Source organism: Lethenteron reissneri, chromosome 62, assembly GCF_015708825.2.
Source record: "Lethenteron reissneri isolate LAM-NWPU_2019-01 chromosome 62, ASM1570882v1, whole genome shotgun sequence".
NCBI classification, from domain to species: Eukaryota; Metazoa; Chordata; class Hyperoartia; order Petromyzontiformes; family Petromyzontidae; genus Lethenteron; species Lethenteron reissneri.
In genome coordinates, this window is record NC_083840.1 from 4669614 (window position 1) to 4695305 (window position 25692).

Sequence of the window (25692 nt, forward strand, 5' to 3'; positions counted from 1 at the left end):
GGTGGATTTTTATAAGGCAGAGGAAGGTCGAGCTGAATTAAATAATGTATTACGCAAAGTCGCTTCAAATATGACGTTTCGTTACAGAAAATGACGGTAAAAAATAAATATACGCAGCAGTGCTAAATCCGTACGTGACGTCACTGCAAAAGAGGCCCCCCCCCCTTCATTAATATTTATTCCCGCGTGGAAATTTACACTAATGCACAAGGTCGCACACTCCACATGCCGCACCCCCTCCCCTCATTAATGAGCGGGTGACGTGACTCCACATGCCGCACCCCTCCACAATAACCATGAGGGGGTGACGTCACTCCACATGCCGCACCCCCTCCCCTCATTAATGAGCGGGTGACGTCACTCCACATGCCGCTCCCTTCCCCAATAACCATTAGCGGGTGACGTCACTCCACATGCCGCACCCCCTCCCCTCATTAATGAGCGGGTGACGTCACTCCACATGCCGCACCCCTCCCCAATAACCATTAGCGGGTGACGTCACTCCACTTGGGGCAACCCCCCTCATTAATAATCATGAGCTGAACAATTTTTCTATTTTATATTTTAGATTTACTGCAATATACACCCGTCCTTGGACGGGAAAAAAAGCTAGTGCAACATGTTTTTCCATACTTCTTTATTGAAAACGAATTTCTTTAGACCTGCTTGTGTTTATTTTGTTCTCCTTTCCCCACACCTCAGATTACCACGGTTGGCTACATACGTTCCAAAAGAAGTTCAACATACATACATCTAATTACATTTCTCTTCGCAGTTCCTGCAGCAGTGTAATCACACGATGCTGACCATGTGTCGTGCTCCCTGTGTTGTGGTGTGGTTGCTCGTAGGCAAAACGGCTCCCTGCCCAACGGGACGGTTGTGAGCGGCACCTCCCTGTCCTTTGAGCGGCCGCTAGTGGAGTCAGACTCTGGGTCGTTCTCCTGCTGGGCCAATAACTCTGTGGGCTGGGGCGAGGCGGTGGTTATCATTACCATCCGGACAGGTACAACCACCGCTGCTACAACCACCGCTACTACAACAACTACATCCACTACGCCCGTGGCAGCCACAACACCAGGTACATCAGCAGCTGCTTTCCTTTGTTGACTTACCACTGGGCCCCCACTGTTACAAAAAATTAGTTTTGCGTTGATAACCAAATAAATAATTGCTGCCCAAAAACTGATGTCACCGTTTTTAAAACAGTAGCCCCATTTTTAAGACAGACGGGCAGAAAAAGCTCGCAACTGTGAAATGCAATTAGAGGAAGATTTGTTTTTTATTTGTTGTGAAGTCTTTAAATCATGAGAACCAATCACAAGCATTACGGCAGGCCAGAAAAGCAAATAGATTTAACAAAACAAACACACCGAGCACTGTGTTGCATGTACAAAGGCTCTAAAAAAGCTTATTCGAGACAAAATGTCCACACGTGCAGTTCTTTTGAACTTGTGGTTTCATACTCTTTGGTTTTTTCGGTAAAGTCACGTAGGTAAAAAAATAAATAAGCCTCCTTAACTTAACCATCCTCCACGGCCCATCCTGGCTCCACCCCCTACTTAATCTGTATATTGTCTCGTGTCTTATAGTTCTCTCCACTTGATATAGTAATTTTGCTGTGATGGTGCCACCTGAAGACGGAAGCTTGTGTTGCCTCCGAAATGTCGTGATTTAATTTCTTTTTTATTTTATTTTCTACCTACGTGACTTTACCGAAAAAACCAAAGAGTATGGACCCTAGCAGTCACAAAAACTTCAAATCTAGAATTATGGTTTTGTATCATGCATTGAGAGCTTTCATACATACAATGTACATTTTTGGGCTTTAAAAACTCAGAACATCTCGTAAATATAATTCAAGATATTAAGCTTAACCTCAATGATAATCTTGTACGTTTTGATTTGACTTCTTTGTTCACCAGAGTTCCGGTCAACAAGTAAATTAAATTACTCGATACTCTGGAAACGAACACAGGTTTTGCCAATGATATCCCACGACTAGCTGAACACCGTCTTACAAACACCTATTTCTTGTGGAAAGATGATTTCTAGTTCACCATGGAAGTGTAAGTTGACAGAACTCTCCCATTTTTGGATATTCTGCTCGGGCACGGCTGAAATGGTAAAATGACACACAGTGTTTACTGATATAAAAAAATACACTGATGCCTTTCTGAATGCAGAGTCACACTATCACCCCGCACAGAAATCCTCTCTCATCAAGATGCTCATAAATCGGGCTAAGAAAGTGTCAGATGGTGATAGTCTGAGAAGCTAAATTAAACATGTTAAAGCAGCGTTGCGATTGAACGGTTACAATGATGCACAAATAAACAGGGCACTGAATGCCAAAACCAAATCAAATAACACGAGAGTTTAAAACTGACCAAGTAATTAAAACTATTAAAAGACCGTACATTGTTGTAGTAACAGATAAACTATCCAGACTTTCCATAATACAGGTTTTTTTTGGGTAAGATCGCCAAAATATATAAACGTGTCATTAAAACCGCCACCCGTCAACACAGCCAATTAGCAAGGTTTGTCACGTAAACAGAACGTGCCAATTCGTTACTCGTACAGCACACCGGTGTGTTGGAGAGCCGAGCCACAGCACTTACAATCTGAGTACGACCTTTCACCAGTAATTACAACCAGCTTCATGAGGCGACAGCCAGAGAAGTCCTCCTGTTTAGTTTCTTAAATAGAGGGGTAGACGTGATGACAAAACATGTGCGCTCTCCTTGTACGAAGTGGGGGGGGGGGGGGGATAATGAATACATATAAATTACTATGGGTATTCATTACTGTTTGGGTTATTTATATGTTAATTAATCAACATACATTATGAATGCAAATTATGCAAGCCCACTGTTCTTGTACTTCCTGTCGATTGTGTGTACTAAAATAGCCGTACCAACGGTAACCCCTATTGAAGTATGGCGACCTGTATAGGCATGCATTTAAACAATATATTATTTGATGATTCGCTTTCAATCAGCAAAGTCTGTGACTATCTAAACGGTTACAATTATTTGTATTTCTCTCAATTTCGACAGATTCTGTAATTAGTCTTGGCAAGTAGAAATTAGTTACGCTCTCATCAAGCCACTCATACATCGGGATAAGAAAGTGTCAGATGGTGATAGGTCTGAGAAGTGAAATACAAAATGTCAAACAAGAAACGCTGCAATTTAAATGCATGCCTATACAGATCACCATACATCAATGGGGATTACCTATGTAGTGACTGACTCAGATACACTAAGAGTATAAGTCACTATGTTTATTCACAGCCTTAACAGTTCACACTTAGTAACTACAGCTCACAGTCAGGACAGCTGGCAGACTGCCTGACTGACGACACTGAGATGTAGAAGACGTAGACGGCGACTAAGACTCCAGCAGCACGACGAGGGGATCCCACTCCAGGCAACAGCCCCGAGCTCCCGCTCAGGGCCCCCTTCTATCCTCCCAGCATGGCCTCGCTCCGCCCCGGCCACGCCCCCTTTCTAGAACCTACTAGCGGGTTCCCGGGTTTCCCTCACGTGCCCCTTCAGTAACCTTTCCCCTACATCCCTCTCTCTGGTCTATTTACGTGACCTGCTGTAAGTCAGGGCTGCTGTAACTGCAAATCCCCTTCCTTGCCAACAACACGCGCTATGCTGCTAAGTGACTGATTCTATGTCACTACACCTGTATGCAAACAATTACCTGTATTGCACACTAACGACAGGAGGTACAAGAACAATGAACATGCATAATGTACTTGCATGTTGGAAAAGTGCCCACATGGAAGTGGATATCACAGAGCTACCGCTCGGATAACATTATTCAAGTGGGCTATGGTACACATGGTAGATGGCACAATTTCCCACCCATCCTGTGTAAAAAAGAGTAATATTTGTAAAACGGCCATCAAATCGATTTTTTTCTCAGAACTGGAATTTAGCCATATCAATTGTGTAACTTTATTGATCTCTGTATAGGTTCATGCAAGTACTGTATATGTATCTCCTAAGTCAATGGTGACTGTGCTAAGACCATCAGCTCACTGCACTTGAGAGCCCGATTTATTCACAACTCATTATATGTGAATCTATGTGTCCCTATCTATGTGAATCTATGTGCTATGAACCCGGCGACCCAGGTTCGATTCCCGCTCACGGTCGACACCAGTGATGATTAATTATCTGAACCGGTATTGGGCCTCCCCGAGGTCGACTCAGCTGGTGTGGTGTGTAAACATCCCCACTAGGGAGACAAAGGCGATTAGTCATGGTGCTGGCCACCCCCCTCGTTTGCCGTGCTGGCCTTCATAGTTGCTCGCTAACAGCACCTGCCCCAACAGTCCTGTGAAGGCTATATGGGGGATCTTTGTCTTAAATACGCCACCTATGTAAGTAATTGGTGACCAGGCTAAGGCAATGACCTCGCTGCACTTGAGAATTGTGTTTAATCATTGATTTCTGAAACAAACCCAAGATCCTAGCGGTCGTGACTCTGTGGCAGTGAAGGCTTAACCTGGGTAATAGAAACTTGGATTCAAAGCCATAATCTCAGAAATTCCGGATCAGCTCTGAGCTCTGAGCCAGATAACATATTTTTGATGCGAGTGTGAAAAAAGTGAGCTTAAACGAGCCCTCTCGTGTGTATGTGTAACCATAGCAAACTGATAAGTGATGGTAAAACCCACAGCTCACAAACGGCTATCTCAAAGGTGGACTTTGGCACTCGCATCTCCAAACTGCTGTAGGAGGCCGCTAAACAAACACAGGTGAACGAGTGTCAACCTTCAGACGAGATAAATCGGCGCACGTCACGGATATATTTAAAATAGGGACGCCACGATGGCTAGGATACGTTAACGACCTTGCCTGGTATACAGTAGGTCGTGGATTCGATCCCCACCCTTGATGCCTGCTGTATATTTGGAATTTCCGTGTGTCTCTCCCCATGATTGTATGACATTTTCTACGGGTCCTCCAGTTTTTCCCTCCACATTTAGAATCGGTGTGCGTTGATAGAATATTTGGCTACTATAATTTCCACATGATAAGCCACTTCATTGGGCTATCATTTGTGGCAAGGTCGCTTCTAAAAAATAGCTATACAGCTCAATAGGAGATCTGCCCCTGCCAAACACTTACTCCCAATGCGAGGCTGACTAATTACACCTTGCAGAGGATCGCTCTGCTAAACAAAATAGTTTTGCGGTTTAATTTGCAAATGCGAGGTCGTGTTTTAAGTCAATGTTTAAAAAAAAAATCATGGAAGCTGGTTCGTAAGTGCGAGAATTCGTAAGTAAACAAAAACTTTTTCTATTTTACCATGAGCTATGTCACTCTTTTTCAGAAGCGACCTGGCCACAAATGATAGCTCAATGAAGTGGCTTATCATGTGGACATATAAAGCAGCAACTGTGGGTGTTCGTAAGTGCAGGTGTTCGTAAGTCGAGGATAGTCTGTACCATTGTCTTCAGCCATTTATAAAAAAGTGGAGCTGGCATGTTGTAATGGCGAGCCACACTTCGACTTGCAATCCAGCTCGGCAGTTGAAACAACAGGAGGGCAAGTTCCTTAAATCCCTGCCTCGCCGCCCACCTCTGTCCACCCAGCAGCAGCAGCAGTACAAATGGCTATCCGATTGGCAACGTCACGTGCGGTGAGGCAAAGTGTGGGTACTCCCCACCTCTCCACCAAGACATCTCACCGGCACCGAAGACTAGGCCAACGTACTTACCGGAAAGGGCTATCAAGTGGCGGCGGGAGGGGGGTGCTCCTGCCAGCAGTGGCGTGGGCGAGCAAATTGCATGGCTGCACCATTACACGATTTAACCTTCAGGCAATATTAACAATTGCCCACAAATGTATGTGTCTTTTGTAGGTGGTGGCGCCGGTGTTGAGCCCTGGATCATAGCTGTCGCCGTCATTGTGCCACTATTGGTTTTGGCTGCAGTGGCTGCATTAGTCTTTTTATTCTGCAAGAAGAAGGGGACTCAAGCAATGTGAGTTCCCAATGATCGATTTATATCGAGGCGATGCGTATGCCACTGCTCATGGACAATAGGGGTTGGTTGGGCCAGTGTTGCCAACTCCTTGAAGCAGAATGTAGCAAAAACGAACCCGACAAAGGTTCCGGATGGTCACCTGAGCAGTGTTGCCACCTATATATTGTATTTTACCAGGTAAAGCCCACTGAGCTATATAGCTCTTTTTAAGAAGCAACCTGGATATCACAAATGAAGTGGCTTGTCACGTTGAAATTTACAGCAGCCAAATACTCTAAACGCGTGAAATTGATTTTAAAATGTGGAAGGAAAAACCGGAGGACACGGAAAAAAATTTGCATGCAACCACGGGGTGATGGAGAGAACGCAAACTCCAAATATACAGCAGGCATCAGGGTCGGGATTGAACCCACAACCTCCTGGTATACAGGAGGTCAAAAAGGCTTTCTAAAGTAAGAAGAAGAGTTCACAATATCAGAAAAGTCATTAATGTTGACATCTGCACCCATCAGTGCACATCCGTCAATTATGCTATGGGCGGCGATGTGTCCCAGCAGGTAGCGAATTCGCCGCTTCCTATTGCAGAGGTTCACAGTTCGAATCCAGTGACCGCCCATATTTTTAATACCTTGGCAGTTGCGAGTGTATTAACCATGACGATACCGCACGCCGCTAAGCTTCACTGTGGACGGATCGGCTCAAGCTATTGTTGTCATCGATGTCTAATGTTTATCTGCAGGAAGAAGCGAAAACATGGCCAGGACGCTCCAGTAGGTTCCGCACACCAACTGGTAAGCGGCCGTCCACGCTCGGCACATACTACGATGAGCCGGAGTGATTCCCATCCACAATGATTCCCAGCCGGAGTGATTCCTAGCCACTGCAATTTCCAGTCGCTGAAAAACGAGCGTCGAAATGACGCGATGCTTGTCGCCCGTTTTACAGCCCTGCTGGAAATTCGAGACTATAAAATAAAATAAATAACGGGTATTCTCTTTCCAATATTTCTCTCGCCATAATAGAAATAAAAAATGAAAGTGTCTTGTTACACGCCCCATTGACCGCAAGGCCTTCGATGCATGTTTGTATATTGAACTACTTTCTCACCTACGCAGCCAACCGTGCTAATCGGTTGGTTAAGCCAGGGGTCTGCAACAAAAATAACAATCAGAGACGATTTTTTTCAAATTTGGTAAAGAAAAACTCCCTGTTTCAAGAGCTGCAATGCATTTGGTGAAATCGAGATGGTGATCCTTAATAAATAACGTCACGAAGCAGCAGTCCTTAAATAGCCGCATGTTGTTGACCCCTGGGTTCGAAAAATCCAGAGACAGACCCAGTTTGAAGCTGGCTATGTATAGACTGCCAGTGCACTCTGGGAGAGGGAACTCAACGTGCTATGTCGCTTCGGTCGTTGGTTAGGTTGTATTTTAGGTTCCGTGGGTCAGGCGAGTTACAGTCCTGACCCAGTTACGTAGTGACCCGGTTGGGGTCTAGTTAACCGATTGTGTAGTTAAAGTAGTAGCCCCGTTGGGCTGTGTAATTAACGTGATGCTCCAGATTGCAGTGTGCGTCTCCGTGGAACCCACTACATATGCAAAAGGTAATGAAATAATAATAAAAAATCTATTAAAAAAATATTTTCCAATTGCATGAGTGCATCACTTTCTGCCGATTTTTCAAAACTAAGTGCAAGCTTAGGCCAAACAACAACAAGACAACGCAGTCCCTTCAATAACACTGCACATTTAAATTTAACTATTTCCCAGGCATGGGGTCAATTTGTCAAGTTTGTGTCGTTGTTGTTCGGGTGTTGTCTGTCTTCTCTCCGCCTCGTGGTCACAGAACGACCACGCTAACAATGACGTGGAGACCCATGGAGCCCAGCCACATGGAAAAGGAGCGCCCATTGGGCAACACATCCCCAGGTAACCTCACTGAGCGGTATTCATCTCACCGATCAACAAGTCCGGTGGTAATAGCTCACTGTTAATAAGAAGAATAAATTACATTTATTTGTAATGCGCCTTCCACTAATGTCTCAAGGTGCCTCGTAAGAATAAGGATAAGGAAAGGCCAAGAGAAGTAAAAGCTAAATATAATAAATTGACTTAAGAACATTTGTTGAAGACGAGACTTAAAGGTATCCACATCATCAGATAACTTGCCATTTTTTTTAGGGGCACTGTCTCCTTGGTGTGGTGTGGGACTGTTTTCTTGTTATTTCTGCTGCCTTGCCCAACCACGATGAAATCAGACCTATATATAAATAATGTATAATTAATTTCTATTTCGATTTAAAGTTTTCATGACTGCAGGGATTAATCTTCTTGGTTCTTTCGGTAAAGTCACGTAGAAGGGAAATAATAAAATAATAAAAATAAAACATCATAAAATACAATTCTCACGACGTTTCGGCCACAACGCAAGCAGCCGTCTTCAGGTGGAGAACAGGTCTGTTGAAGACGGCTGCTTGCGTTGTGGCCGAAACGTCGTGATAACTATTTTATTATGTTTAAATTTTTATTATTTTATTATTTTCCTTCTACGTGACTTTACCGAAAGAACCAAGAAGATGAATCCCTGCAGTCACGAAAGCTTTAAATCGAAAAATACAGCAGTGTGTTATACAGTAGGGTGGGTAGAGTAATACATAGTGTAATATTACAATGTATAGTGGTGTATAGTAATGCAGTATATAATTTAATGTTGGGTTTGTCTATGGCAGTATATAGTACGGGGTAGACCCGTGTGATGTAAGAGAAAAAAGTTTAGCTGGAGGCATATTATATATTTTCTTGCGACGTAAAATTGTAATGTATGACTTACTGTTAGTAGCTCAGCTTATTGGAGAGTATATTGAGTATATTGATGATATTGATATAGTTTATATTTTAGTTTTTTACGTGGTGGTTTGGCTGCTGCAGCTCCTTTACTATTAAAATGCCTTCCCTTTATTACTGCTAATCCTACTTCCTCCCTTTATTAGTGCTAATCCTACATAATACACGAACATAATATGACTTTGAGACCCCCTCCCCCCCACCGCCTACACATTCCACAAGTAGTGACTAATCCCATATCTGCATTTTCCATAAATATGCTAAATTCCTGTTGATATGCAAATTCCTTTGTCAAGGCGCCCTCCTCCTCTAACTCAGCTTAAATATACGCTGCCAAGCTTGGTGGTGTTCATTCAGACGCTGTCTTTCCGACAGCCCTGTTCTTCACATGAGGACAGCTGCTTGCGTTGTGGCTGAAACGTCGTGAGAATTGTATTTTATTATGTTTTACTTTTATTATTTTATTATTTCCCTTCTACGTGACTTTACCGAAAGAACCAAGAAAATTAATTTCTATTTCGTGACATTCTTACAATTTTCTCTATTTTGCACTCCTATCGTTTGCTGTATTGATTTGCTGTTGTAACTTAGCTGACCCCATGCCCAGACTGGACATCTGTGAAAAAGAGCTTAAAAGCTCATGTAACGTTACCCCTAACGGGCACCCCCCACCCTCTCTTCTGCAGTGAGAATAAAACAACAGAGTATGCGGAGGTGAGTGAACTCACTGCCACCGTCACTATTTTACAATGTGTGTACCCCTACCAGCCCTATCACTATCTGTTTACCCCTACCAGTTCTATCACTGTCTGTGTACCCCTACCATCCCTATTACTGTCTGTGTACCCCTATCAGCCCTATCTCTATGCGAGTGCCATTACGAGCCCTATCCCTGTGTGTGTACCCCGGCGTTATAATGGTGCGCGTTCCGCGTTGTGCGAAAAGTGTTCCCGATTGGAAAAAGCGTTCGTCATGGCGACAACGAGTCACGGTGTGAACGCCGTGCGTTGTGCGAGGGCTCCCTGTTACACCTTGACGACCGCGCGGAGTGAACTATTTGACCTCTGTCAGGATGGCAACTCTCTGAACTCGACATTGAAAGCTCCCACGCACTTCTGCCCTTCACTGTCACCCCCCACACCCATCCCCTTCCGTGGTGCCTCTAAAATGGGAACTGTAGATTACAATGCCTCCTCCCGGTAAAGACAATTTCACCGACGGAGGGCTGAACGGCAAACCGAATCGTGGCTACGAAGACAACCCTGCCGGCAGGTAAGGGGCACCACAGTGGCGAGATGTTAACGACCTCGTCTGGTATGAAGGAAAGGGTGGGTTCGATCGCGACCCTAACACCTGTGTTTTTGGAGTGAGTGTGTTCTCTCTTCCCGTAGTCACGTGGATCTTTCTCCGGGTCCTCCGGTTTTCCCCTCCACATTTAGATACATGTGTTTAGAATATTTGGCTGCTGCTATATATTTCCATGTGATAAGCCACTTCGTTGAGCTATCATTTATGATAGCCAGGTTGCCTCTGAAAAAGAGCTACATAGCTCAGTGGGCCTTACTTGGGAAAATAAAACATTGTTTAGTTTAGGTATTTTGATTTTGGAATCATGGTTGACGAGCACAGCCAGCTACCCAAGGCCCAAAATATCAATCAGGGCTGGAAAAACAAGCGGTGCTGTGAAATAGATGAAGGGGTTGACACATTTTCTTGCATTGAGCGAAGGTTGTGGTCAGGAATTGGCAAAAAGGGACGATGGGAAGGAGTTGCAAAGAGTAGAGCCATGCGTGGATAGAAAGGGGGAAGCATTGTGACCTGCAATGTGGTGAGTGAGTGGGTTATTAGGTGGTTGAATGGATAATTGAGTGGGTGAGTGAGTGGGTGGGAGCGGCTACCCGAGTTGTGGGTGGGCCTACCTGAGAAGTGGGTGGGGCTGTACGTGTAGCGGTGAATGTCTCACAGAATCCATGCGTGATCACGATTTGTTTTCTTGGTCTGTGTACATGTGTACTGATGCCTGCTGGTGTGTGTACGTGGTTTTCGTGTGTCTTGTCTTCAGTGGTGGAAAACAGTCACCACAAGCTGCTCCGGTAACGTTATTTCCTATGCATATACAAAAACAACAATAATCATCATCCTTGCATTTGTAGTGACTTACTCGGAGACACATCCATCTCTTTTGATGGAACTACCTAGCTAGTACAGTTGACAGGCTTTCTAGCTAGTGGAGTCTAAGGGTGGTCGAGATGGTGGCAACGAAGTTGACGAACAGCGACACAGCGAGGGAATCCACTTCCAGCAACAGCCCTGAGCTCTCACCCCAGGCCCCCTTTTATCCTCCCGGTGTGGCAACGCCCCCTTTATAGAACCTACTAGTAGGTTCCCGGGCTTCCAGATGGACCACTTCCTGAGCTTTTCATTAGATCTCCTCGCCCCCATATATACTCCTTCTGCTGACATGTGTACAGCCCCCTGCTGTCAGTACCACTTTTCCGTCAGCAGCCAGTGTTTTTACACTACACATTTATAGGGCGTGTGACTATATGCACTAGAATTGCAAAGCGCATCTCATCTCAGAGATTGAAAGGAAACCCCTCCCCCAGCCCCGCCCCCAGTGCCAGCTGTGCCTGTGTAGCATTAACTTTGTATTTAGTCTGGCTATAGGGGGTGACGTTTGCTACGCATTTTTAAAGTGTGGGTACTCCCACGCCTTCCCAAACGCGCACTGACCAGTGTGAAAGAGCAGGCCAAATATCCACTGCTGGTGGTCTCAAGTGGAGGGTCTTCCGCCAGCAGTGATGTGAGCAAGCAATTGCAGGGCTGCTAATTTAGCTACTGTTTTTGACCCAGGTCGCCAATGCAAATGTAACTCACCTGGTGTCTTGAGTTTCTCGCCTGTTGAAACCAAATCCACTCGACTCACTCACTCATTTACTCAGCATCCCACTTACTCACCATCTCACTTGTTCACTTGCTCACTCAGCATCTCACTCACTCGCTCTTCCAGATGACACTCTCACCTGGTCTCTTGAGATTCTCACCTGGTTAAGCAAAATCAACTTGTATTTGATCTCACCTACTATACCGCATACATACATAGTACATATACTTAATTGGTGATTGGAAATTACGCCTAATGACGATTAATACGATTGTGTGTCCTGATCAGGCGACGATTTACGCTGAACTCAATAAAGAGAACTTGGCTAAGAAACGTCCAGTTGGATCCACATCACCTGGCAAACCTACAAGGTAAACTTGTAACATTATTTTTTTCAAGGGCTCAGAATATATTCCCCCCCCCCCATTTTACACCAATTCTGCGATCGCTCATCTTGCATCGTCACGACTCGGAGTGTCCTCTCGGGTGACTCGCGGAGCTGTGCATGACCCTCCGTGTTGTAGAACGGCCCACGGAAGTGGATATCGCAGAGCTACGACCTCCTGCGATCCCTTCCTCAAGTCAACCCCGTCGCTTTAACATCACGCACGATGCTGCCTCTGTTCCATCCCTTTCGCACTTGTTGTAGTAAATGCCGCAAACGTACGTGTGGCATGTTGAACTTCTTTCGCACCGTACATAGCCAAGCATGCTAATCGGAAGTGCGGGTGACTTGACCACGAACTAAACACAAAAAACGCAGTTCTAAAGAAATTAGTTTTTCATCTAGATGATGATTTAAAAGTGTATAGCTCCAGTGGCTTCCTAATATCAGAAGAACGTTCTTGACGGCCACAGAAGCGCATCTGAAAGCGCTCAATGCAGTGACCGTCTTTAAATCAGAATATTTACAAAATGGGACATTTTTTTGCCAGTATCAAAGTATACAAAAATAAGAATAGATTTTACCCTTTCTGGCAATAAAACAGGAGTTGTGTTAAGATGTTCAAACACCAAATAGAAACCTTTTGCAAGGAATGAAGTCTGCATTAACAACCCGCAGTATTTATGGTGAACATGCAAACAAACATACTCTGATCAAATATGCATTGTCCGTCTCTGGCGTAGCCCAATCAGTTTTAAAAGAGAGGTTCAACCCCTGCCAGTGGTGTAGTGGTTAGCACGGCTGTACTTTGCAACCCAGCAAAGATCGCCCGTTCATTGTCCAGTCATTCTAAATGAACCGAACCCTCATCCTGTGCCCCTCATGCGTCCACTTTTACTATCACTATCTCTATGGCCCTTTGCTCGGGACTCCGAGGCCAAAGTGATTTCTTGCCCAATCGAACGTCGAGGTACTTTTCGCTTCTTCTGCTATTTACAGCCCTACACGTTGCTATGGGGTCGTCCATAAATGACATCACGCACCTAGGGGGGGGGGGGTCAGACATTTGTAACGATGTGTGACGAGGGGGGGCGGTTTGAAAAATGTGACGTCATGTAAAAATGTGCAACTTTAAATAAATATAGAATTGTTATAACAACGCTAATTTTGATTAATTTTCATTATTAACGATTTGATTATTAAAATTTACTAAGGTCACCTTTTATTTATTCCATGAAGGAGCATTTGCTTCTCCATGGGAGAATGGAGACGCATACATTTAAAAAAAAATTATGATTGTTATTAAACATTTTGATTCTAATGATTCTACCAGGGTTTTTCATTCTGTGGAATGAATGTGATTGTTATAATTGTACTCTCCATTTTGCTTCGTTCGACTACAAGTATTTTTTGTATAGTTATAATTACTTTTAATATTTTATAATTATAAGATAATTTCAATATAATATTCTGAACATCTACAGTTTTAGTTATACGTTGAATATTTTCAAGTGAATTTTATGCTAAATTTAAGCTTTCCAACGCCCCCTTTTTAATAAGTGTTTTTTCCTACAACATCAGAGTGCAGCGCCACATTAAATACGCACTACAATTACAATAGTTTAAAGCGATTTGAAGCATGTTTTATCTTCAAAATAGAAATATGGTGTTGGGGAGGGGGGCAGAGCTTTGTGACGTCATATTTGAGGGGGGGTCTGACTTTTTGTGACGCCGTGTGACGAGGGGGGCGGGGTAAAAAATTGTCCAAAATCGCGTGACATCATTTATGGACGGCCCCTATGGCATGGGCGAGTGTCTCCATAGGACAACCTCTGTTGTTTTCTTCCCCATAAAGTGCTACGGTCTGTTCTCCGATGTAACGCCGGTAAAATACGAAATTGTTTAGTTTAGGTATTTTTTATTTTGGAATCGACGAGCACAGCCACCTACCCAAGGCACAATATATCAAGCAGGGCCGGAAAAACAAGCGGTGCTGTGAAATAGATGGAAGGGGTTGACACCTTTTCTTGCCTTGAGTGAAGGTTGTGGTCAGGAATTGGCAAAAAGGAACAATGGGGAGTTGCAACGAGCGGAGTTGTGCGCTGTCTGTGTGTCTCCGTGTCTGTGTTTTGTCTCTCTCTCAAATTTAGTTCTACCTGATGACGGTTGCTTGTGTTGCAATCGAAACGTCGTACTCTATTATTTAATTTATTTTCTTTCTACGTGACTTCACCGAAAGAACCAAAGAGTAAAGGGGGAAGCGTTGTGACCTGCAGTGCGGTGAGTGAGTGGGTTATTAGGTGGTTTCAGATTTTCAGTTTTCAGTTAACATTTATTTAGCATAGCCCTGTGAGTCCTTCGGCTCTTCAATCGGGTGCAACCGCAACAAACAACAAATATGAACAAGAAAACAGAAAAATCCAGGAAAAAACAGCAAAAAATCTCCCAGAAAAAAGCACCGTACGCCAACGCTCTGTGCAAAAATCACAGTGGGATGCAAGCCAAACAACAACAACAAGACAACTTAGATTAAAGCCATCAGTCTAACTCCGTACTACAACAAACATGGCCAAACCAAAAAACTTTTCGAAATCGCCAAAATAAAGCCATAAAAGCAATGTAACAGCGATCATAGGAACTGTGACCGAAATTTCACAATAAACGATATAAACAACATGTACCACCAAAACCCTGTAGCCATAGCTGGCTGCATGAGTCACTCCACAACAGTAGGAGCGTCAGTTGGAATATCAAACATTTTCAATGCAACTTTAAAGATTAGCACACTAAATCTAAACACAAGATCATACTTTGGTGACACAGAAACCGCACGGGGATCCAGGTGCCATGGTGGCGAGGTGGGAACTACCTCACCTGGAGGTCCTGGGTTCGATCCTGACCCTGACGGCCTGCTGTTGTATATTTGAAGTTTGCGGTGTCTATCTCATGCTCTCCGGGTCCTCCAGTTTTTCACTCCACATTGAAATTCAACGTCACGCGTTTGAGTATTTGGCTGCTGGAAATGTCCACGTGCTGATGATCCACTTTGTTGAGCTCTCATTTGTGCTGAAAAAGAGCTGTGACCCTTACCCAGCATGCCCTGCAATGGATCATTGAGTGCGTGAGCGAGTGAGTGGGTGGGAGCGGCTACCCGAGTTGTGGGTGGGGCTACGTGAGTAGTGGGTGGGGCTACCCGAGTTGTGGGCGGGCCTACCTGAGTTCCGGGCAGGGTTAGGTGCCGTCCATAAATGGCGTCACGCACCCAGTGGCGGGGTGGGGTCAGACATTTGTGACGATGTGTGACGAGGGGGGTTTGAGAAATGTGACGTCACATTAAAATGCGCAGCTTTAAATAAATATAAACAATTTCGATTTAAAGCTTTCGTGACTGCAGGGATTCATCTTCTTGTTTCTTTCGGTAAAGTCACGTAGAAGGGAAGTAATAAAATAATAAAAATAAAACATAATAAAACAATTCTCACGACGTTTCGGCTACAACGCAAGCAGCCGTCTTCAGGTGAAGAATGAGACACTACCAAACTAGGAGCTTATATATAAGCTGCATTGGGGGTTGAAGAGCGCCTTAACAAAAAGAATGTGCATGTGAAGAGGGATTTAGCATATTCATGGAAAATGCGTAGGCGTTGGGCGGGGGGGTGTCAAAGTCATATTATGCCCATGCATTATGCAGGATCAGCAGCAACCAAGGGGGGTGCAGGGATTAGCAGTAACAAAGGAAAGGAATGTTAATGATATGTAGCTGCAGTTACTCAACAACACGTAGAAAGCTAAAGTATAAACTACATAAAAAACTAAAGTATAAACTGCATCGCACCATCAGTATACTTACTATACTCTATAATAAGCTGAGTTACTAACAGCAAGTAATACATTACAATTTTACCTCGTAAAAATTCTATAATATGCTTCCATCTAAACCTTATTCTCTTACATCACACGAGCATATACCGTACTATATACTGCCATAGATAAACCCAACATTAAATTATATACTGTATTGCTGTAAACCAACCTATATCTTTAAGAGTGTGCTCCTAATCTCAGCTCGTTACCTGTATAAAAGACACCTGGGAGCCAGAAATCTTTCTGATTGAGAGGGGGTCAAATACTTATTTCCCTCATTAAAATGCAAATCAATTTATAACATTTTTTACATGCGTTTTTCTGAATTTTGTTGTTATTCTGTCTCTCACTGTTCAAATAAACCTACCATTCAAATTACAAAATCAGCAGGGGATCAAATACTTGTTTCCCTCACTGTAGACTGCAGTCTATAATGTCGATTTGTTCTTTTTGCTAAGTTTCGAACTTTTACCGTTAAAGAAAACGCCAGTTGTAATGTCCGTTTGTCCCTGCTATGTGCCTGTATTTTACGGCTCTGGAGATGTGTTTGTGAACTGTCCAAAACGTTCGAGGAGGTCGTGTCATATGGTCCTTTGACAATCTGGAGATTTTCCAGATCGTCGTTAAATAGACTTTTTAATAAATGTTTTCTCTTACAACATCAGAGTGCAGCGCCACATTAAATACGCAACTAGAATGGCAATAGTTTAAAGCGATTTGAAACATGTTTTATTTTCAAAATGGAAATATGGTTTTCGGGGGGGGGGGCAGAGCTTTGTGACGTCATATTTGAGGGAGGGTCTTTTTGTGACGCCGTGTGACGAGGGGGGGGGGGGTCAAAAATCGTCCAAAATCGCGTGACGTCATTTATGGACGGCCCCTTACCTGAGAAGTCGGCGGGGCTATACGAGTCACGGTGACTGTCTCAGAATACATGCGCGTTAATGATTCATCTTCCTGGTCGGTGTACATGTGTACTGATGCTTGCTGGTGTATGTACGTGGTTTTCGTGTGTCTTGTCTTCAGTAGTGGAAAACAGCCACCACAAGCTGCTCCGGTAACGTTATTTCTTATGCATATACAACAACAATAATCATCACCCTTGCATTTATAGGGCGTTAGACTACATGTCCCAGAATTCAAAAAGAAATCCTTCCCCCCGCCCCTCCCCCAGTGCCAGCTGTGCCTGTGTAGCATTAACTTTGTATTTAGTCTGGCCATAGGGGATGACGTTTGCTATGCCTTTTTAAATCCTTTATATGAAGTTCGCTTGCTTGCTTGCGTGCTTGCTTGCTTGCTTACGACCGTGCAAATCTTTCGGTCGTTTTTTAACCCACTTCCCGTGATCCAATCGAGCTGACATTTTTCACACAGACTCGTTGTGCGTGACAATTAATGTTCGTGAAAATTATTTTTCCAAAATTTTACACTGTTTAGGGAAAACAAATAAAATATTTAATTACCAATTGCTTAATACTGGCAGACAATCATCTGACCCATAGGTGGCAGCCATCTCAAGCCAGAGGACGAGAGGACTCTAGCCGCCACGCATATAAAGGATTTATAGTGAAAAACTTTTTTTTACGGGTTATACTTGTTAAATCCTTTATATTAAGTTCGCTTGCTTACGTGCTTGCTTGCTTGTGTGCTTGCTTGCTTACGACCATGCAAACCTTTCGGTCGTTTTTTAACCCACTTCCCGTGATCCAATCGAGCTGACATTTTGCACACATACTCGTTGTGCGAGACAATTAATGTTCGTGAAAATTTTTTTTCCAAAATTTTACACTGTTTAGGGAAAACAAATTAAATATTTAATTACCAATTGTTTAATACTGCAGACAATCATCTGACCCATAGGTGGCAGCCATCTCAAGCTAGAGGACGAGAGGACTCTAGCCGCCACGCATATAAAGGATTTAGAGTGAAAAACTTTGTTTTTACGGGTTATACTTATTAAAGTGTGGGTACTCCCACGCCTTTCCAAACGCGCACTGGCCAGTGTGGAAGAGCAGGCCAAATATCCACTGCTGGTGGTCTCAAGTGGAGGGTCTTCCGCCAGCAGTGATGTGAGCAAGCAATTGCAGGGCTGCTGCTTTAGCCACTGTTTTTGACCCAGGTCGCCCTTGCAAATTGAACTCACCTGGTCTCTTGAGTTTCTCACCTGTTTAAACCAAATCAACTTGCATTTGATCTCACCTACTATATCGCATACATACATAGTACATATACTTCATCAGTGATTGAAGATTACGCCTGAGGATGGAGATGATTAATATGATTGTGTGTCCTGATCAGGCACCGATTTATTCTCAAGTCAATAAAGAGAAACCGGCTAAGAAAAGTCAATTTGGATCCACATCAGCTGACAAACCTACAAGGTAAACTTGTAACATTCTTTTTTTCAAGGGCTCGAAATATTTCCCATCCCCACCCCCCTCTATTTTACACCAATTCTACGATCGTTCATCTTGCATCGTCACGACTCAGAGTGTCCTCTCGGGTGACTCGCGGAGCTGTGCATGACCCTTCGTGTTGTAGAACGGCCCACGGAAGTGGGTATCGCAGAGCTACGACCTCCTGCGATCCCTTCCTCAAGTCAACTCCGTCGCTTTAACATCACGCACGATGCTGCCTCTGTTCCATTCCTTTCGCACTTGCCGTTGTAGTAAATGCCGCGAACGTACGTGTGGCATGTTGAACTGATTTCGCACCCTACGTAGCCAAGCATGCTAATCGGAAGTGCGGGTGACTGACCACGAACTAAACACAAAAAACGCAGTTCTAAAGAAATTAGTTGTTCATCTAGATGATGATTTAAAAGTGTATAGCTCCAGTGGCTTCCTAATATCAGAAGAACGTTCTTGACGACCACAGAAGCGCATCTGAAAGCGTCCAATGCAGAGTGACCGTCTTTAAATCAGAAAATTTACAAAATGGGACCTTTTTTGGCAGTATCAAAGTATTATAAATTTAAGAATAGATTTGACCGTTTCTGGCAATGAAACAGGAGTTGGGTTAAGATGTTCAGACACCAAGTAGAAATCTTTTGCAAGGAATCAGATCTGCATTAACAACCCGCAGTATTTATGGTGAACATGCAAACACACATACTCTGATAAAATATGCATTGTCCGTCTCTGGCGTAGCCCAATCAGTTTTAAAAGAGAGGTTCAAACCCTGCCAGTGGTGGAGTGGTTAGCACGGCTGGACTTTGCAACCCAGTAGAGATCGCCGGTTCATTGTCCGGTCATTCTAAATGAAGGAAGAACCGATCACTCATCCTGTACCCTTCATGCGTACGCTTTTACTATCCCTATCTCTATGGCCCTTTGCTCGGGACTCCGAGGACAAAGTGATTTATTGCCCAATTGAACGTCGAGGTACGTTTTGCTTCTTCTGCTATTTACAGCCCTAGCAGAGGAGCCACTGGTAGGAAATTACACGTTGCTATGGCAGGGGAGAGTGTCTCCACAGGACAACCTCTGTTGTTTTCCTCCCCATAAAGTGCTACGGTCTGTTCTCCTATGTAACACCGCGTGTTGTTGTCATAGCGCGAATTGGATCTAACGCTATGAATGTATTAGCGAGCAAGTGTTTCTACAACGTGGATGTGGATTGGATACATAATGCAATTTAAGTGAATGGAACTACGTCGCATGAGTAGGAATAAGTGGTTTGTATGGCTGTCTCGGTAGCATCATCATCGCACAAGGCATTGGGATGCTGCTGGATGCTTCTAGATGCCACCCATGCGCCTTAGTCTTTGTTCGGCCTGCGTTACACATCTCACGGCATTATCGCGGACTGTGCTTTACTCCCTATGTTATATATTTTTATTATAACGCGATGTTTCCATAACGCGGTGTTCTTCAGGAAAGCAAATACCACCTCGTAATAGGAGAACGGGCTAGACTCATTTTATTGATCTCTCTCTCTGTTGCTTTGCCTTCCAGTTCAAACCTCCAAGCAGAAGATAATTACGCAAATGTGCAACAGGTGTGACACCCAACACGGACGCAAGTGCACACAGCAGCAAGAACAATACCGTTTCTCTACCCTGAACTCCTAGCGTCTTGTTGCATTGTTGTTGTAACGTGCTGCGTTGGCAGCGGCAGCGTAACCCTTTGCCGCGCTCTGCTACGAGCCCCGGCTATGACCCGAGTTCGATTCCTGCTCACGGTCACAAACACCGGTAACGATTATCTGAACCAGTCATGGGCCTCCCCGAGGTCGTCGCGGCCTTAAATGAGTACCCGGTGCGGTGTGTAAACATCACCACTGGGGAGACAAAGGCGGCCGGTGAGTGGTGTGCCGGCCCTCGTGTGCTGTGCCGGCCTTCGTCGGTGCTCGCCAACAGCACTTGCCCCACCAGTCTGGTAAAGGCTATACGGAGCGGATCTTTGTCTTTGTTAACTTCAATATGGGACCTTTCTTGGCAGCATTAAAGTATAACAATAGGTTTTAACCTTTCTGCCAATAAAACACTTGTGTAAAGATGTTTGGTGTTTTAACATTTTGACACAATTGTTTTATTGCCAGAAAGGGTAAAACCTATCGTTATATTTGAATATATTGCCAAGAAAGGTTCATATTGTAGCTGCTCACCCCGAGATATAAATGCCCTGGTAGTGGCATTGCCCTTGTGCTGTTCGCCTTTTGGCGTTTTCTGGTCTAACACTTTGAGACGAGGCTCTAAAGAAAGCTCTCTGGTGTGGACCAATCAGTTTCAAAGACAATGCCCATATATTATCACAGCATGTTGTTTTTTGTTTGCATGTTCACCACAAGTACGTGTGGTTAATGCAGACAGGATTCCTTGAATTATGATTCTGTTTGGTGTTTTAACATCTTGACACAACTGTTTTATTGTCATAAAGGGTAAAAACTATTGTTAGACTTTTGTAACTTGCTGACCCTGTGCCCCCGCTGGACATCTGTCAAAGGGAGCTTCACAGCTCATAGGATTGCCGAAGCCAAACGTACCTCCAAAGCCGAGGAAGGATTCCCAGAATAACAACTATTGAAGGTACCGTGACTTCACGTGTCTTCAAGTATCATGATGTGTATTCACTTGTCATCACGGGCGTTCGGGATTGTAGTCCACATAATTCGGGGTAATGGTGACATCCTTGGAGAGTTCTTTGGTCTTGGCCATGGTGGAGAGTTTGGAATCTGATTGATTGATTGCTTCTGTGAACAGGTGTCTTTTATACAGAGCACACTCTCTTTAAGAGTGTGCTCTTTAAGAGTGTGCTCCTAATCTCAGCTCGTTACCTGTATAAAAGACACCTGGGAGCCAGAAATCTTTCTGATTGAGAGGGGGTCAAATACTTATTTCCCTCATTAAAATGCAAATCAATTTATAACATTTTTTACATGCGTTTTTCTGAATTTTGTTGTTATTCTGTCTCTCACTGTTCAAATAAACCTACCATTCAAATTACAAAATCAGCAGGGGATCAAATACTTGTTTCCCTCACTGTAGACTGCAGTCTATAATGTCGATTTGTTCTTTTTGCTAAGTTTCGAACTTTTACCGTTAAAGAAAACGCCAGTTGTAATGTCCGTTTGTCCCTGCTATGTGCCTGTATTTTACGGCTCTGGAGATGTGTTTGTGAACTGTCCAAAACGTTCGAGGAGGTCGTGTCATATGGTCCTTTGACAATCTGGAGATTTTCCAGATCGTCGTTAACCTCCCTTTGCCCCGGAGTTTATTATTTAATGGCTCTTTATGACCTCCAGATGCTTGGTGTGGCTTGTGGGAGGTAGTGGGGTTGAGGGTGTTTGTTTCATTTTTTGTTATCGATTATTATTATAAAAAAAATTGGCAAAATTATTCTTAATATCAATTTTTGGAAAAAGGCCTACATATACAACACCCCTGACGTCTCCGCTGGTGTCTCTCTTGGTGTCTCCCCTGGTTTTTCTGACGGTGTATCCCCCGTGTCTCCCCCATATCTCCCCCGTGTCTCCCATATCTTCCCCGTGTGCAGTGAGACTCAAGAAAGTGAAATTGAGCCACCCGCGGGACGTGATGAATGGACACGAAAAGACAAGATCTAAGAAGACAAGGTCTCTCACCTGTGTCTCAATGGCCAGGGGAATAAGCACTCAGCCAGCACCGCTTAGGATCTGGGTTAAATCCCTAGGACAAGCGTTTCTCCTCCCATCTCGGGGTTTAAAATGGCCGGGTCAGCGCAGTATGCTAGCGCCGATTAGAGTTTGGTTTCTGTGATTTTTTTGTGTTGATGATTTTATACAATGTAATGTCAAGTTTTCATGAAGTCGCGATTGTTATGTGGTCACTTCCCCATAACTTTGTAACCGTGTTGTGAATTGTTTATTGCGTTTTTTTGTGTAATTCTACTGCACCTCCAGTGTGAAATTAAGCAAACTTTGAAATGTTCTTCATCTGTGCGAGCTCGATATAAGCCCATCGTGATAATTCATTTAAACTTAACATGCCCCCGAAATCACAAAGCGTATCTCATCTCAGGCATTCGAAGGAACCGCCACTCCCCCACCTCCCGCAGTTCCAGCTGTCCCTGTGTCGCATTCATTTTTGTATTCAGTCTGCGCGTGGAAGAGCAGGCCAAATATCCGCTGCTGGTGGTCTCAAGTGGAGGCTCTTCCGCCAGCAGTGACGTGAGCAGCAATTGCAGGGCTGCTCCTTTAGCCACTGTTTTTGACCCAGGTCGCCCTTGCAAATTGGGACTAATCTGGTCTCTTGAGTTCCCACCTGGTTAAACCAAATCCACTCTACTCCTTCGCTCACCATCTCACTCATTCACTCACTAACTCATTCACTCACTCACTGAGCATCTCACTCGCTCGTGTAAATGATAATAACCCTACAACACGTATTATGACGCACTTGCTGCCAGTTGTAAAAGAATAGCGAAACAATTACAATTAAATGCACTATTAATGTAATGCACATATGACCGCCAATCATTTCCATTACTCCCGAAAATGTTTTGCGAAAGTGCTAATCTCACGAGCGTTCTATTTCTGACACAGCCATTGAAGCCAGAATGTGAGAGGTTCCTACATGTTCTTGACACCGCCATTATGAACACTCTGAGAAAAAGTTAAATACATTGTGTGACCCAGGGCTTCAATCTAAAATCTCGCTATGTCCGGCATGACCATTATGAACCTATGGGCGCCACGGTGGCGAGATGTTAACGGCCTCGCCTGGTATGCAGGAGGTCGTGGGTTCGACCCCGACCCTGACGCCTGCTGTATATTTGGAGGTTGCGTGTTTTTCTCCGGGTCCTACGCCCCCCCCCCACCCTCAAATTTCGAATCAACATCATGCGTTCAGAGTATTTGGCTGCAATAAATTTCCACGTGATGAGCCACTTCATTGGGCTTCTGAAAAAGAGCTACAGAACTCAGTGGGCCTTACCTGGAAAAATAGGAAGTAGTTTTATTTTTTATTTAAGCCTTAGATCTTAGGTCATGAAGGCTTACGTCGATGAGTGACTGAGATTTTTTTTTTCTCCCAAACTCTGGAACTCGTTCCCCATGAGATTTCAGGATCTCATTTAGTCCATGGACATTTTTAAAACATGTCTTTGAAAAATTGCCCTGAGCATTCATTGTGTTAAGTGTTTTTAGTTTTCGGGAGTATTTTTATGCCGCGTGTCCACATCTCTGTGTCCTGAACAGAGTTTTTAAATCATTGATGGGGGGCACTATATACATCGAATATATTATTATTATTAAGCTCTGCTTGACAGGTCCTCAGTACAAGCTGGGGCTGGCATTGGCACTGATGTTATTATCCACGACTGCAAATAGAACTTCGGATCATTCGGATCACGGCGCAAAGCGCACCCACTGCTTCCCACTCGGAGAAAAAAATTATGATGGCACCGTGGCACTTGTGACAGGCTAGCTGCACTTTGAAGGCCACGAGGAGGTCATGGGTATTGGGGCCCAGTGATGTGGATTTCTTGATCGAGATGACTGGCAGATGGCACCACCGCCTGTGCTCCCCCCAGACTGTGCCAACTCTCTGCGTTTTATCTGCCCGCTGCTGCTGCTTGTTGTTGTGAGCGTCGCTCCTCTGCCCCTCCGTTGCTGGAGGGCGCTTTGCCTCTGACTGTCCAGTAGTAGTGTTCTTCACGAGCTTCCTCCTCCACAGAGGCCGATCTTGACACCGCAACTCCCTCGTGTGCCACAGTGCCGGCCTTCATAGGTGCCACTCGCTAACAGCACTTGCCTCGAACAGTCAGTTAAGGGTACACGGGGGATCACTGTCTTTGGGACCAGATTTATGTAATGTAACAATTTACATCGGATTACACACACAAGGTGCGTTTTAATTGCCTGATTGTATTTTAGTGTGAAGAATCAGATGTTTTTTCTTTCATGAATTTATTTGATGACAGCGGAATAAACTCAACGCGGATGTATGATATCTAATTAAAAAAGATACGAAATTTCTACTGTAAATACCTGTCAAATTTTGTAATTCACTTTAAATCATAGGGTGACGATTTTTTCACGTAAAATGCACCACGGCAAGATACGGAAGTCGTACGATGCTTGAAATAAAAAAAATAATGAAATTCATTTTCAAATGTTCACTTTTTTAAAATCGATTTATGTGATTAACAGTTGTTTGTGTGCGGGGGGAGCGGTGCCACTTGCTAACGGCACTTATCCCAACAGCCTATTACAGGTTATACGGGGGGATCTTTGTCTTTATAATATCTAGATTGGAAGTTTTCGTGACTGCAGGGATCCATACTCTTTGGTTATTTCGGTAAAGTCACGTAGGTATAACTTAAATTAAATCACGACGTTTCGGGCGCGACACACGTGACGGGCACTTGTGTTGCGCCCGAAACGTCGTGATTTATTTTATACCTACGTGACTTTACTGAAAGAACCAAAGCGTATGTTTATAATAATAATTTATATTTGCGTTTCATCCAAGGATCCCAATGTGCCACCGTGTATGGAAAGGAAGAAATTAGTCAGAGCCAGCCAGCGTAAAGAGGTGAATTTTCAGGGCTTGCTTGAAATAGCTCTAAATATTCTCGTTGTCTTATTGCCAGAGGCCAACGCGTTCCATAGTCTTGGAGCTACACTGGCAAAAGCGCGATCGCCCCCAGGGAACAGAGCCTTGACCTCGGAATACTAAGAAGAGGGAGATCGGAAGACCTCAAGGCAGGGCTGTATTTATATCCAATAGGCCACAGTCGGCACGGTGCTTAAGACCTACTAAAAAAATGGACCCATGTTTTTTTGGTTGTATGATAAAATAAAATGTAACCAAGATATCTTCTTGAATCAATATATTTACATGGCTGCTCGTTGCAATTTCTTTGCAGTGGTAACAAGTCATTGACTCAGTGTAAGCGAGGCATATTGCACCTAAAATAACAGTCGAACAAATCTCTAAGCTTAAATGAAAGTAAAACAACATGGCGCTCACCACGTGGTCGTCCTGTGAAAACACTGAATTTGTTATCGATGAAAATGAACGGCATCCTTTTAAAGCTGCGTCATCCCATATGATAATCATTGTAAAAAAAAGTTTAAGAAATTTCCGCTTAGATTTTTAAGCTTGCCTTATTTTTATTCAATAATTTCAAATTAAATCTGCTTGTCTGCGGCACACAGCGCCATCCCATCGAATGAGGGCACAGACTAAAAAAACAATGAACGTATCAGCAGTAACGACGTC

At 43.9% G+C, this 25692-nt stretch overlaps 1 protein-coding gene across 1 annotated transcript; it reads left to right on the forward strand.

Moving 5' to 3' along the window:
* Positions 1 to 852: 852 nt before the first annotated feature.
* LOC133358536 (uncharacterized) lies at positions 853 to 24568 on the forward strand. Its single transcript, XM_061576898.1, has 13 exons — positions 853 to 1003; positions 5887 to 6007; positions 6750 to 6801; positions 7856 to 7938; positions 9540 to 9567; positions 10034 to 10125; positions 10916 to 10946; positions 12026 to 12108; positions 17013 to 17043; positions 18285 to 18367; positions 19943 to 19985; positions 20933 to 21015; positions 21983 to 24568. Coding segments are annotated over exons 2-12 (609 nt in total). The 5' UTR covers positions 853 to 1003; positions 5887 to 6005; the 3' UTR covers positions 21014 to 21015; positions 21983 to 24568.
* Positions 24569 to 25692: the final 1124 nt, after the last annotated feature.

Bases quoted from the DNA above. Each gene is read 5' to 3' on its own strand.
- LOC133358536 (XM_061576898.1), top strand. The intron at 6,802-7,855 runs GTAAGCGGCCGT...TCGTGGTCACAG, and splicing joins TAGGTTCCGCACACCAACTG to AACGACCACGCTAACAATGA. The intron at 10,126-10,915 runs GTAAGGGGCACC...TCTTGTCTTCAG, and splicing joins GAAGACAACCCTGCCGGCAG to TGGTGGAAAACAGTCACCAC.